The sequence below is a fragment of the Rhinoderma darwinii genome, chromosome 1, assembly GCF_050947455.1.
Source record: "Rhinoderma darwinii isolate aRhiDar2 chromosome 1, aRhiDar2.hap1, whole genome shotgun sequence".
NCBI lineage: Eukaryota > Metazoa > Chordata > Amphibia > Anura > Rhinodermatidae > Rhinoderma > Rhinoderma darwinii.
In genome coordinates this window covers 88,021,484-88,035,075 of record NC_134687.1, presented here as the reverse complement: position 1 = coordinate 88,035,075, position 13,592 = coordinate 88,021,484, and the positions used below count along the sequence as shown (strand labels likewise).

The window sequence follows — 13,592 nt, the reverse complement described above, 5'->3', positions numbered from 1 at the left end:
ACGGAAGGATACAGGGTTGAGGACTTCAATGACCTTATAAGGCCCAATAAATCGGGGAGCAAACTTCTTGGACGGGACCTTAAGGCGCAAGTTCCTAGACGACAACCACACCAGATCCCCGACGACAAACCGGGGGTTAGCAGAACGTCTTCTATCAGCCTGAATTTTTTGTACGCTCTGGGACGCCTCTAGGTTCTTCTGAACCTGGGCCCAGACTGTGCACAGTTCCCGATGAACGACCTCTACCTCGGGATTATTGGAACTACCAGGAGAAACGGAGGAGAACCGTGGATTAAACCCGAAATTACAGAAAAGCGGGGAGACCCCTGACGAGTTACTGACCCGGTTATTCAGGGAAAATTCGGCGAGGGGAATGAATGAGACCCAATCAAATTGACAGTCAGAGATGAAACACCTTAAATATTGTTCCAGGGATTGATTAGTCCTCTCCGTTTGGCCATTAGTTTCGGGATGGAAGGCGGAGGAGAAGGACAGATCAATCTCCAACTTTTTACAAAAGGCTCTCCAAAATAATGAAACAAATTGTACCCCTCTGTCAGAAACGATATTGACTGGGACCCCATGGAGACGCAGAATGTGTTTTACAAACAAAGAAGCTAACGTCATGGCGTTAGGTAGTTTCTTAAGGGGCACAAAGTGGCACATCTTGCTGAAGCGGTCTACTACCACCCACACCACCGACTTGCCTTGAGATGGAGGCAAATCGGTGATAAAATCCATGGAGATATGGGTCCAAGGTCTCTGGGGAATGGGCAAAGAACGTAGTAAGCCTGCAGGTCGGGACCTGGGGGTCTTAGACCTAGCACAAACCTCACAAGCGGCGACGTAGGCCCTAACGTCTTTAGGCAACCCAGGCCACCAATAGTTTCTGGTAATGAGGTGAGCTGAACCTTGATCAGCCGCAATATCAGAGACTAAATCAGAATCAGTGGCAGAAACGATTATACCAGGGGGTAAAATACAAGCAGGATCCTTCTCCGAAGGAGGATTGGCCATGAAACTACGCGACAGTGCATCAGCCTTAATATTTTTGGACCCAGCCCTATAGGTAACCAAAAAGTTAAATCTGGTAAAAAATAGCGCCCATCGAGCTTGTCTCGGATTAAGCCTCCGGGCAGATTCTAGGAAAAACAGATTCTTGTGGTCAGTAAGGACCGTTACCTGGTGTCTGGCCCCCTCCAGGAAGTGACACCACTCCTCAAAAGCCCATTTAATGGCTAAAAGTTCGCTGTTGCCAATATCATAGTTACTCTCCGTGGGCGAAAACTTCCTGGAGAAGTAAGCACAGGGGCGGAGATGGGTGAGGGACCTGGTACCCTGGGACAAGACAGCCCCCACTCCCACCTCGGACGCGTCAACCTCCACGATAAATGGCTCCCTTTGGTTGGGCTGAACCAGCACTGGGGCCGAGATAAAGCACTTCTTGAGGGTCTCAAAAGCCTGGACGGCCTTAGGAGGCCAGTGGAGGACATCAGCACCCTTGCGAGTAAGGTCCGTAAGAGGCTTAGCGACGACCGGGAAGTTGGCAATAAATCTCCTGTAATAGTTAGCAAACCCCAAAAAACACTGTAGCGCCTTCAGGGAGGCAGGTTGGACCCATTCCGCCACAGCCTGAACCTTGGCAGGGTCCATGCGGAATTCATGAGGAGTGAGGATTTGACCCAAAAATGGTATCTCCTGTACCCCAAACACACATTTTTCGGTTTTCGCAAACAGATTATTTTCCTGGAGGACCTGGAGCACCTTCCTGACATGCTCCACGTGGGAGGACCAGTCCTTGGAAAACACCAGTATGTCATCAAGGTACACTACAAGAAAAATTCCCAGGTAATCTCTCAGAATTTCATTAATAAAATTCTGGAAGACAGCAGGGGCATTACACAACCCAAAGGGCATGACCAGGTATTCGAAATGACCTTCGGGCGTGTTGAACGCAGTCTTCCACTCATCCCCCTCTTTGATGCGGATAAGGTTATACGCCCCCGTAGATCAAACTTAGAGAACCATTGGGCCCCCTGAACGTGATTAAAAAGATCCGGAATCAAAGGAAGGGGATACTGGTTCCTTACAGTGACCTTATTCAGGTTACGATAGTCAATGCACGGCCTAAGACCACCATCCTTCTTCCCCACGAAGAAGAAGCCAGCACCTACAGGAGAAGTAGAGGGGCGAATGTAACCCTTGGCCAGGCATTCTTGGATATATTCCCTCATGGCTTCACGTTCAGGACATGAAAGATTAAATATCCTACCCTTAGGAAGCTTAGCACCTGGTACCAAATCGATAGCGCAATCGTAATCTCTATGAGGAGGCAACACCTCGGAGGCCTCCTTAGAGAAAACATCAGCGAAGTCCTGAACAAACTCAGGTAGCGTGTTTACCTCCTCACGGGGAGAAATAGAGTTAACCGAAAGACATGACGTCAGGCATTCACTACCCCATTTGGTGAGATCCCCAGTATTCCAATCAAACGTGGCATTATGCAACTGCAACCAGGGAAGACCTAATACCAGATCGGACGATAATCCCTGCATCAACAGTACAGAGCACTGCTCCAAATGCATGGAGCCAACAAGGAGTTCAAAAACAGGAGTATGCTGAGTAAAATAACCATTAGCAAGAGGAGTGGAGTCGATACCCACTACCGGGACAGGATTAGGCAAATCAATAAAAGGCATTTTTAGAGACATAGCAAATTCCACAGACATGATATTAGCAGATGACCCTGAATCCACGAAGGCACTGCCGGTGGCAGACCGACCACCAAACGAGACCTGAAAGGGAAGCAAAATGTTATTGCGTTTCATGTTAACGGGAAATACCCCGATGATCACTTAGGCGCGGAAGTTTTCCGGCTGCTTATTCTTGCGCCTGGGACAGGTGTTCAGTTGATGCTTGTCATCCCCACAATAGAAGCAGAGACCATTCTTCCTGCGGAACTCTCTATGTTGTCGGGGGGACACGGAGGCCCCGAGTTGCATAGGTACCTCCGAGTCTTCCGTGGAAGAGCGAGGAGACGGGACCTCGGGGGGAATCGAAGGGAAGTCAGAGGGGAAAACACTGAAACGTTCAAGCTGTCGTTCCCTGAGACGTCGGTCAAGTCGTACTGCTAAGGCCATAACCTGGTCTAGGGAGTCAGAAGAGGGGTAGCTAACAAGCAGATCCTTCAGGGCGTTAGATAAGCCTAACCTAAACTGGCACCTTAGGGCAGGGTCATTCCACCGAGAAGCTACGCACCACTTTCTAAAGTCAGAACAGTATTCCTCAACAGGTCTCCTACCCTGACGTAAGGTCACCAGCTGACTCTCGGCCAAGGCAGTCCTGTCAGTCTCGTCGTAAATGAGTCCGAGGGCAGAGAAAAAACGATCAACGGAGGAAAGTTCAGGGGCGTCAGGAGCCAAGGAGAAGGCCCACTCTTGGGGCCCTTCCTGGAGTCGGGATATAATGATTCCCACCCGCTGGTTCTCGGAACCTGAGGAGTGAGGTTTTAGACGGAAGTAAAGTCTGCAACTCTCCCGAAAGGAGAGAAAAGTCTTACGGTCCCCTGAGAACCGGTCAGGTAACTTGAGGTCAGGTTCTAGAGGTGAGGCGAGGGGTACTACTATGGCAGCGTCAGGCTGGTTGACCCTCTGAGCCAGGGCCTGGACCTGTAGGGAGAGGCCCTGCATCTGCTGGGTCAGGGTCTCAAGGGGGTCCATGATAGAGTAGGAGAAAGGGTAGACTAGGTATAGGCTTGTGATTATGTTATGGCCGGAAGAAGGGGAAGGGGATAAGTGAGCCCTAATCTACCCACTGCCCTGTCCCTGCTTACTTGCAACGACCCGCCCTAGGCGACGGGGTACAACTGGGCGGCGGTCCCTACGCTGACTAAGTGCAAGGGAATACAAACAGGGAACAAGCAAGGGAAGGGGCAGTAGCCCACGGAACACCGTGAGGAAACCAGAGTGGTCAACGAGCCAGAAAGAATCAGGATGTCACGAAGTATACGAACGCAGAGCAAGGAGCAGGAAGCAAGCCGGGGTCAGAGCGAAGCAGGATAAGCGGAAGCTGTAGCAAGGCTGAAGCAAGGCAGTAGCAGGCTGGAGCAAGGCTGTAGCAGGGCCAGGAAACCAGGAAGAATCACAAGCAATGAGGAAGAGAAAACGGCAGGTATAAATGGACAGGGGGCGGAGCTAACTCCGACTGACCAGGCCGCGATAGGCTCTCCCACTCCTGAGCCTGCCACCCTGATTGGTGGGAGCCGGAGTCAGTCTAAGAGGTCCGGCCTCAGGTGTCGATTGATTAATCCTGGGAGTATCCACAGAAGTAGTGCCTGGCAGATCCTTTACAATCATATGGTACAATTGCACCAATTGCAATGATAATACCTCCCACAAGTAATTACACAGGTGTCTTATCACTTAGTGGTTGTTACATAAGTTATCAATCTACCCTCCGTAAAAAAAATGTATCAGTGTTTCATAGGATATGTGTATCACAACAAACTTACAATTACATATTCCCAATCCTACTTATAAAAGCTGGAGAAAGGAAAGGGAATCGCTCATCGAAGCACAGCTCACAGGGTCACCTCCACGAGTAGTACCGCGCATGTCCCTTAATGATTCCCATGCCTAATGTTGCCGTAATGTTATTGGCAATATCCTAAAGCTTATCAAGCAGGAAGATCCATATATTAGCCTCCGATTCCCAACTCAGCCCTCGATCTAATGTTCCATCAACCAAACCGATCATATTATGTATATATCCAAACCAAAGTATGTTACACCGAGAGATACTGTAACCAGGCAACTGGGTCACATGACCATACTCCACCAATAGAATCTGAATAGAATCCGAATAGGAGGGGCGTGCTATTGTTTAACTCAGCACTCCATATCTGTAACTGTGTGTTCAAAGATGCTTGTAACTATTCAAGAGTGGGAATATATATTTCTACCCTGACATCTAGATCTTACAACAAAAAAACAAAACTCCTTCTTACCATCAAGGCCAATTCTAAAGTTATAGGGAAGTATTCATCATATGTCGTACAGCATCATAGCTAATATGAAATAAATATCCACTCCAGTTCAATTGTTTCTTAATTAAAAATATATGGGAGCACAATATGTAAAGGTCATAGCTATCTCATAGATCATGGAAAAAAGAGGGGGAGGTAGGAGGAAATAGTAATAGTCAAATTCGTTACTTCAATCTAAATTCTTTCTCTCGGCGTTGGGATCACTTGTATGCGTTGAGCAAATTCCCATATCATATCCCTAATCTCCTGAACCTATGAATATCCAATATATTAGTGAACATCTAAGTGAACATCATATACCTAGATATAGCGAATTTTTTTTTAAATTAAAATTGACATTTTCCATGACATGCATAATGTCTTTAAGTAATCTTGCTAATAAGAGCTATTACATTAGTGATGTTCAACTACTTTCTCATATATCTGGAAAGCCGTATGAATCCACATTGTTTTGCAGTATTACATTTTGTCTTTGTTATTCAATTTTGAAAATCCAGCTCTTATTAGACCAAAATAGCTTAGAAAGGGCGCTATAAGATATACATAAATGTTTCACCTAAAATGACTAGTCAAACCCTTATATTCTAGATATTTAAATGTTATCTTATAAGTTTACAAACCAATTTCTTAGTTAATATATGTTTTATCCCATTAGGTGAATCTGATCGGCCAGTCACAATGGAAGATCTTAAGAAACTACGATATATGGAAGCAGTGATCAAGGAGGCCCTACGACTCTTTCCTTCTGTTCCATTCTACGCCCGCACTATTTGTGAAGACTGCACTATTAGTAGGAGTCTTATATCATATTGTCCATCATTGTTAAACTACAACAAAATGGATAGTCACATTTAATTTAGCAATTGTCTATTTGTTTCAGGGGGTTTCAAGGTCCCTAAAGGAGTGAATGTGTTAATTGTTCCCTTTGCATTACATCGAGATCCAGAATACTTTCCAGAACCAGAAGAATTTAGGCCAGAGAGGTTTTTTCCTGAAGCTACAAATGGTCGCAACCCATATGCATATGTTCCTTTCTCTGCAGGACTCCGAAACTGTATTGGTAAGTGACAGTAGGTTAGTTTTAATAATGAAGTATGATAAGTATATATTAACAAAGTAGAAAGGTCAACAATGTGAGTAGTCAACCCGTTTCCCATTCTGTGGGTGTCTTTCATAATGTGAGTATTATGCTCCATCCAAGGATTGTAGAGGTAAAATAACATTATTACGGTACCGTGTAAGTCTCGATCACTTGAGAAATACGCAACAGCAACTGCAGGGAATTTTTTATCTTTTTGTTACTCACCGTATAATCCTTTTTTTTATCGAGTTCATTGGAAGACATAGAAGATCATGGGGTATATGCTACCACTAGGACGCAAAAACGAAATCAAAAGTGTTGGCTCTTCCTCGGTAGCCTATACTCATCCTACAGATGCTGAGCTAACCAGTTTGTTAATATGCAGCAGGAGAACTAAGAAAGACAATACTTTTTCAGTAAACCTAGAGAAAAAAAACAACAAGAAACCAATTGATGGGTCAGAAGCAAAAGACAAGAAGGATCCAGTAGATGCCGATAATGGGAAAAAATGGGAGTGAGCTATGTTCCCCAATGACCTGAGCATAGGATTTAGGATTTTGCAGTGAGCAACAAAAAAATTATCCTTTTCTCGCTCTTGTCATCGTGTGAGACAGAAGACCGTTGGATATCCAAAAACAGTTCCCATTGGAGGGAACAAGAACCAGAAAACAAGAAAGGTAAACACGAATGGACGTCTACTCCACTGCTGCTACTACTTCCAATGACAGTCAAAATAGAGATTTTGCTGATCACCTCACTTATTTATATATACAAAGTGAGTTATGGGGAACCACAAGGTGTACACCACCAAATAATGTAATTTATTATATTTTGGAAGTAGGGAGAAAGGAAAAGAGTTGTGGTTCCTATAATAAATTTTATTAATATATTTAATTTAAAATATTTCTAAAATGTTTCTATATATTTCTCAATGTAGGTCAATTATTCAACAGTGCAGAGGACCCCTTGTCCTGCACTTGAAGAACAGAATTTGTCTTTTATGCTACTATCATACAACAATAAAGTTGGACTTGGTTATTAGCTGAGGTAAGTATAAATCTAATCCCATAGGCATATTGTATGCTCTGTGTGAATCAGTGTTAGATTTCAATCATTAAACATTGTATCAGTTTTGTATGCACTGACATTTGCAATGTTTTCTATTTGTAAATAGACTTTGTATCAAATTCTATTGCTGTGCACTAGATGTATTACTATGGGCTTGCTATTTTGTAAATATTAGTTATGCATTGTATCTATTCCTTATGTGCTGTAAATTAACAGGTACTTTATCTATTTCTTTTGTGCTTTGCACTGATTGTTATAAACCTGCTATTTCATTGATATTGTCAGTTGTTTGAAGTTCTCTTATATTTGTTGCATATATCAGCATTAGCTGTTGGATCATATTATTAGGATAACTTGCAACAGTCAAAGCTGGTATTTAAATATTTTTATTTTTATTTTTTTATATATATTTTTTATTTAATTTTATTTTTTTTATTTATATCATTGTCTATTATACAATTTTTCAGCAGTCCACATTTTGTTATATCACGCTGGCTTCCTCTGACAGAAGTAGTAACAGTGCGGTAACTTGTATGAGTGAGCACTATAGAGAATGCTATGAATGCAACAAATATAAGAGAACTTCAAACAACTGACAATATCAATGAAATAGCAGGTTTATAACAATCAGTGCAAAGCACAAAAGAAATAGATAAAGTACCTGTTAATTTACAGCACATAAGGAATAGATACAATGCATAACTAATATTTACAAAATAGCAAGCCCATAGTAATACATCTAGTGCACAGCAATAGAATTTGATACAAAGTCTATTTACAAATAGAAAACATTGCAAATGTCAGTGCATACAAAACTGATACAATGTTTAATGATTGACAGCTAACACTGATTCACACAGTGCATACAATATGCCTATGGGATTAGATTTATACTTACCTCAGCTAATAACCAAGTCCAACTTTATTGTTGTATGATAGTAGCATAAAAGACAAATTCTGTTCTTCAAGTGCAGGACAAGGGGTCCTCTGCACTGTTGAATAATTGACCTACATTGAGAAATATATAGAAACATTTTAGAAATATTTTAAATTAAATATATTAATAAAATTTATTGTTTTCAATTTCTAATAGGAACCACAACTCTTTTCCTTCATCCCTACTTCCAAAATATAATAAATTACTTCCAATGACATGAGTGATAAATTATTTTACATGTAAATCTAGTACTGGGGTCATCAGCACAATACAAGCTCAATTTGTGGTCCATGTACTATTCCAATTAAATGAGCAAAGGGTTTATTGTGATGGCGTCTGTCAGAAAATCATTTTCTTTTAATGATAAAGGGTCCTCTGAAACGAGATTTTGAAGCCTTGACTTTTTAGTTTATAATTATGGAATTGCAGTGAGACGGTTGTTGCTTTTGGAATGGGCTGTACTAAAACTGGGATACAAATCTAGATTGATAGGACTCTGTATTTTCACTTAAAAAAATCAAATGATCTTCACATAATTTTGTAATTGACACACTTTAAGAAATCCAAACTGGTAGTCCTTGAGCAAAGTTCAATAAAATCGGAGGACTATCTTATATTGTATTTTAGTTAGATTATATGATATATTATTTCCAGCATCAATTTTATCTTTGTCACCCTCTTACCCTAGGCAGTGTTTAGTTGCAGGATGATTATGTGCACCTTTCAGCTTACTCCAGTGTAGGGAAAGGAAAATACTCATGAAAAATATATGTAATAGAAATAGCAGCCACTTGCTACTTGCTATCACAATGTAGAAACCATTCTATAACTCCATACAGAATCTTCCATTTTTTAGCTGAAGATAAAAAAACGTAGAAATATGCTCAGAGCGGTTAACATTTCCACTGTGTCGTACTCTGTTATGTATGCCTGGGAAGGAGACCTACCCAGATTTAAGAGATATACTGTAATACATAGTGATTATTATGTTACGTACATTGTGGGGGCTGACAGTGAGAGAAGGCAAGTACTAATGGAAGCTGTTGTGTGCAATACTATAAACTTGTAATTCCATGTTGCCGTTTGTGTGGGTTGTGGTGGAATTGCTGAGAATTTTTCAGATTGCAAGTGAACAGTCTTGTAAATACTGTAAGTATCAGTATGTGACCAAGTACAAACTGGACGCACAGATATTATGATTATTAGGTCCTGTAAAAGTAAGAGAGTTTGATTTAAATGGTTATTTTGTTTATAAAATTAAGTATATCTGTACGTGCATTCTACACTTAAAGGTGTGGTCCAGGATTAGAAAAACATTGCTGCTTTCTTCCAGAAACATCACCACAGCCAAGGACGTAACTAGGAAAGACTGGGCCCCATAGCAAACTTTTGACTGGGGCCCCCCCTCCCCTTGGTGTCACACAACCCCCCTTGTAGATAGTGCCTTTTTTACAGCCCCCCCTGTAGATAATGCCATACAGCCCCCCTGTAGATAACGCCATACAGCCCCCCTGTAGATAACGCCATACAGCCCCCTGTAGATAATGCCATACATCCCCCTGTAGATAACTCCATACATCCCCCTGTAGATAACGCCATACATCCCCCTGTAGATAACGCCATACAGCCCCCCTGTAGATAGCGCCATAGAGCCCCCCCTGTAGGTAACGCCATACAGCCCCCCTGTAGGTAACGCCATACAGCCCCCCTGTAGGTAACGCTATACAGTCCCCCTGTAGATAGCGCCATACAGCCCCCCTGTAGGTAACGCCACACAGCCCCCCTGTAGGTAACGCCACACAGCCCCCCTGTAGGTAACGCCACACAGCCCCCTGTAGGTAACGCTATACAGCCCCCCTGTAGGTAACGCTATACAGCCCCACTGTAGGTAATGCTATACAGCCCCCCTATAGGTAACGCCATACAGCTTCAACACCCAAAAAAATCTGACCTATAGTGGGTCCTACAAAAGACATGTATCCCCTATCCACAGAATAGGGGATACATGTGTGATCGCTGGGACGCCCAGCGATAAGGAGAACGGGGGACCGAAAGTCCCCCGAAGTTCTCCATGACTAACCTCTGACTTCCGGAGTCTGCGCAGCTCAATAAAAATGAAAGGAGTGCTGGTCACGCATGCGCACAAGCACGACCGGCGCTCCAGTCATTTCTACGGAGCTGCCGACACAGACCCCGGAAGTCCGAGGTTTCTCAAGGAGAACTTCAGGGGACTTTCGGTCCCCCGTTCTCCCTATCGCTGCCAGCGATCCCACATGTATCCCCTATCCTGTGGATAGGGGATACATGTCTTTTGTAGGAGCAACCTCTTTAATGGCAGAGCGGGGAGATACCTCCCTGCTCTGCCATAGTGTTCAATGGCGTTGCGCTGCAGTAGCCATAGCGGCAGCTAGCGGAGCCTCCGGCCATGGTGGGGGCCCGTGCCGGCGGGCGACACGTGCCCCCTCATGCCACGGGCCCCGTAGCAGCCGCTATGGCTGCTACAGCGGTAGTTACGCCACTGACTACAGCTGTCGCTAGGTTGTTTCTGGTATTGTAAATCAGCTCTATTGAGTGAATGGGGCTGAGCTGCAGTACCACACACAACTTGTTAACTGGCCTGGTGCTGTTTTTAGAAATAAGCAGCCATGTTTTTGTAATCCCGTACAAACCCCTTAACAACCAGGCCTTTTTTGGCCTTAATGACCAAGGATTATTTTTTGTTTTTTTCAATGTTGCATTCCAAGAGCCATAACTTTTTTATTATTTCGTCGACATAGTCGTATAAGGGCTTGTTTTTTGTGGGACGTGTTATATTTTGCTCCATTTTTGGATATATTGATTAACTTTTATTAACTTTATTTTAGGAGGGAATTGAAAATAAACAGATATTGAAGCATTGTTTTTCACGTAATAAATTTACGTTGTTCGCTACGCAGTGTAAATAACATGTTACCTTTATTCTATGGAATGGCTCGATTAAGGGGATACCAAATATGTTTAGGTTTTATGTTTTTTTACATTTGCACAATAAAAATCCTTTAAAACAAAAAATACTTGTTTTTGCATCGCCGCAATCCAAGAGCCGTAAGTTTTTTTTATTTTTTGTTGATGTAGCCATATGTGGGCTTGTTATATTTGTGGGACAAGGTGTAGTTTTCATTGTTACTATTTTGGGGTACATGGGACTTATTTATTAGCTTTTATCTTATTTTTTGAGGGGGATGGGAATGGAAAAAAAAGGCTTTTTTTTTTGGATGCCGGTGGTATAATTAATGTGTTACACTTTTACTAAATAGAACTACTTTTTATGGAAAAAAGTTTTATTTTAATTTTTGCGGTGATCTTTTTTTTTTTTTTTTTTAAACGTTATTTACTTTCCATTTTTTTTATCCCACTAGGGGACTTCAATTTGCGATCTTCTGATCACAGATATAATGCTTGGGTATGCTTATTATACCAAAGAAATATTGCCTGTCAGTGTAAAACTGACAGGCAATCTTTTAGGCATTAGGCTTCTAATAGGCAGTTGCTAGGTCCCCGGTTGTTAGGCCCCCGCGTTGTTGGGGTGCCGATGGGGGGACAGATACGTACTGCGATTGCCTAGATTAGCAAATCATTAACGTTCCCAAGACATGCATTTTGTTACAATAATCAAGTGTTTTTTTCCTAACTGCGATTGTTTGTTTTTCCTCATTTCATGCGGTTTGCATTACAAATATCAGGCAGTTGCCTCTTTACATGAATGAATGTACTGCCGTCACACAGAAATTTTTGAATGAACATAAAAGATGCAATGACAATAATTGAGCGAATTATCGCTGATAGTTCACTCATTGCACATGTTTACACTGGACTATAATTGGAAGCGTTTGATCGAACTAACGACAGTCCGAGAGATTATTCCCCTGTGTAAAAGGCCCTGAAAGGGGTTGTCACAGAATCTTAAATTATCATCTATTCACAGAATAGGTGATTATTCTCTAATGGCTGAAGGCCCCACCGATGGGACCCCCACCAATTGTGAGAACGCGGATCCCAAACCCCTGTTCTTCCTTACCGGTCAACCGCAGTGAGGAAGAGCATGAATGTAGGGGTGGTCAAGAATGCGCCCGCCGCTCCATTCAATGTCTGTGGGCATGGCAGAAACATCTGCTGCTCCATCAATGTCCTCCACACTGTGGTCGAGCAGTGAGAAGGAACAGGGCCCTCATTCTTGTTAACACAAGTGGTGGGACTCCCAGCGATCAGACAGTTCTCACCTATATTGTGGATAGGTAATAATTGTTTAATCTGGAAAAACTCCTTTAAGAAAGGACAAAAGCTTTACATTTAAGGACTAGCATGCACACATTACTTAAATTTTATTGCTTTAATATATTTATTTTTATATGCTTATTCCTCTAATAAACGGTCTAGGTCAACGTTTTGCTTTAATGGAAGAAAAAGTTGTTCTATCTACTATATTACGTAATTTCTGGATTGAAGCGAACCAAAAACGTGAGGAATTGGGGCTTGTAGGAGAGCTCATCCTTCGTCCTCAAGAAGGTATATGGATTCAGCTTAAAGACAGAAGACAATTTTTAAGTGAATGAGAAACCAGTTCACTCAAGAAAACTATGTGAATTTGTTGCTGTATTTTGGGGCATTATTAAAGCTTATCGGAAATGTACTGGATTTTGGCTTCTTTTGGTTCAGTCTCTGAAGATGTTCTGGTTAAAAATCACAATATTTCCTTCAGATCATAGTCCAAATTCCGAAAAAATTAATTATGAAATCATACTTTATTGATATCACATATATCAGATCCTATATTATATTTCACTTCCAATGTATTCTGTTTTTATCAACCATCACAGAAAAGATTATAAAATGAGAATCCAAAGCCAGAATGAAAAACAACTAAGAAAGAGCCGCTTCCATTTTGGCAGGCTCAGCACAGCCGCATATTTCATGGTTGCCTATCCCTGTAGTGGCCATGTGTGGCCGGCCACAACTGTGTCCATTTTCAGGAGCTGGAAAGGTTGCGAACAGCTTATCCCGAATGACAGCTTTCCCTTTAACCGGTTCCCGACAGCTGCCTGTGTATTTACGTCCGGGTCCTTAAAACCCGAGCCATAGACTATTTACGGCGCGGGTTTTAGCTTGCTGCCCGAGCGATCGGGCAGCTGAATGTCGGGTCTCCGGCAGTCAGTTACTGCCTGGGGCTTTGAGGAGAAGATAGAAGCAGCTTTCACTACTTCTATCTTCTCTGATCTCTTGCACACAGCGCTCAATGAGCACTGTGTATATGAATAGAGCCGCTGCCTCTATTGGTCACGTTATCGCCGGGTGCCATTAGTGGCAGGCTGCTGCTGGGTCTTACTAGACCCAGCACATCCCTATTTGTGACAATAGTCACTATAAGAGGGCTGAATTCCCCGGTAACTGGGGCTGTGCAGCCCCAGTTACAGTGGAAAAACATG

General features: G+C 42.6%; 1 protein-coding gene across 1 annotated transcript in view; it reads left to right on the top strand.

The window, feature by feature from the left end:
• Positions 1–12,725, top strand: part of LOC142736273 (cytochrome P450 4V2-like) — a 59,848-nt gene extending 47,123 nt beyond the window's left edge. Inside the window, exons 9-11 of the mRNA XM_075849633.1 lie at positions 5,700–5,834; positions 5,925–6,104; positions 12,547–12,725. Coding sequence (XP_075705748.1) covers positions 5,700–5,834; positions 5,925–6,104; positions 12,547–12,722 — 491 coding nt within the window. The 3' untranslated portion in view covers positions 12,723–12,725. The remainder of the gene's footprint in view (positions 1–5,699; positions 5,835–5,924; positions 6,105–12,546) is intronic.
• Positions 12,726–13,592: the final 867 nt, after the last annotated feature.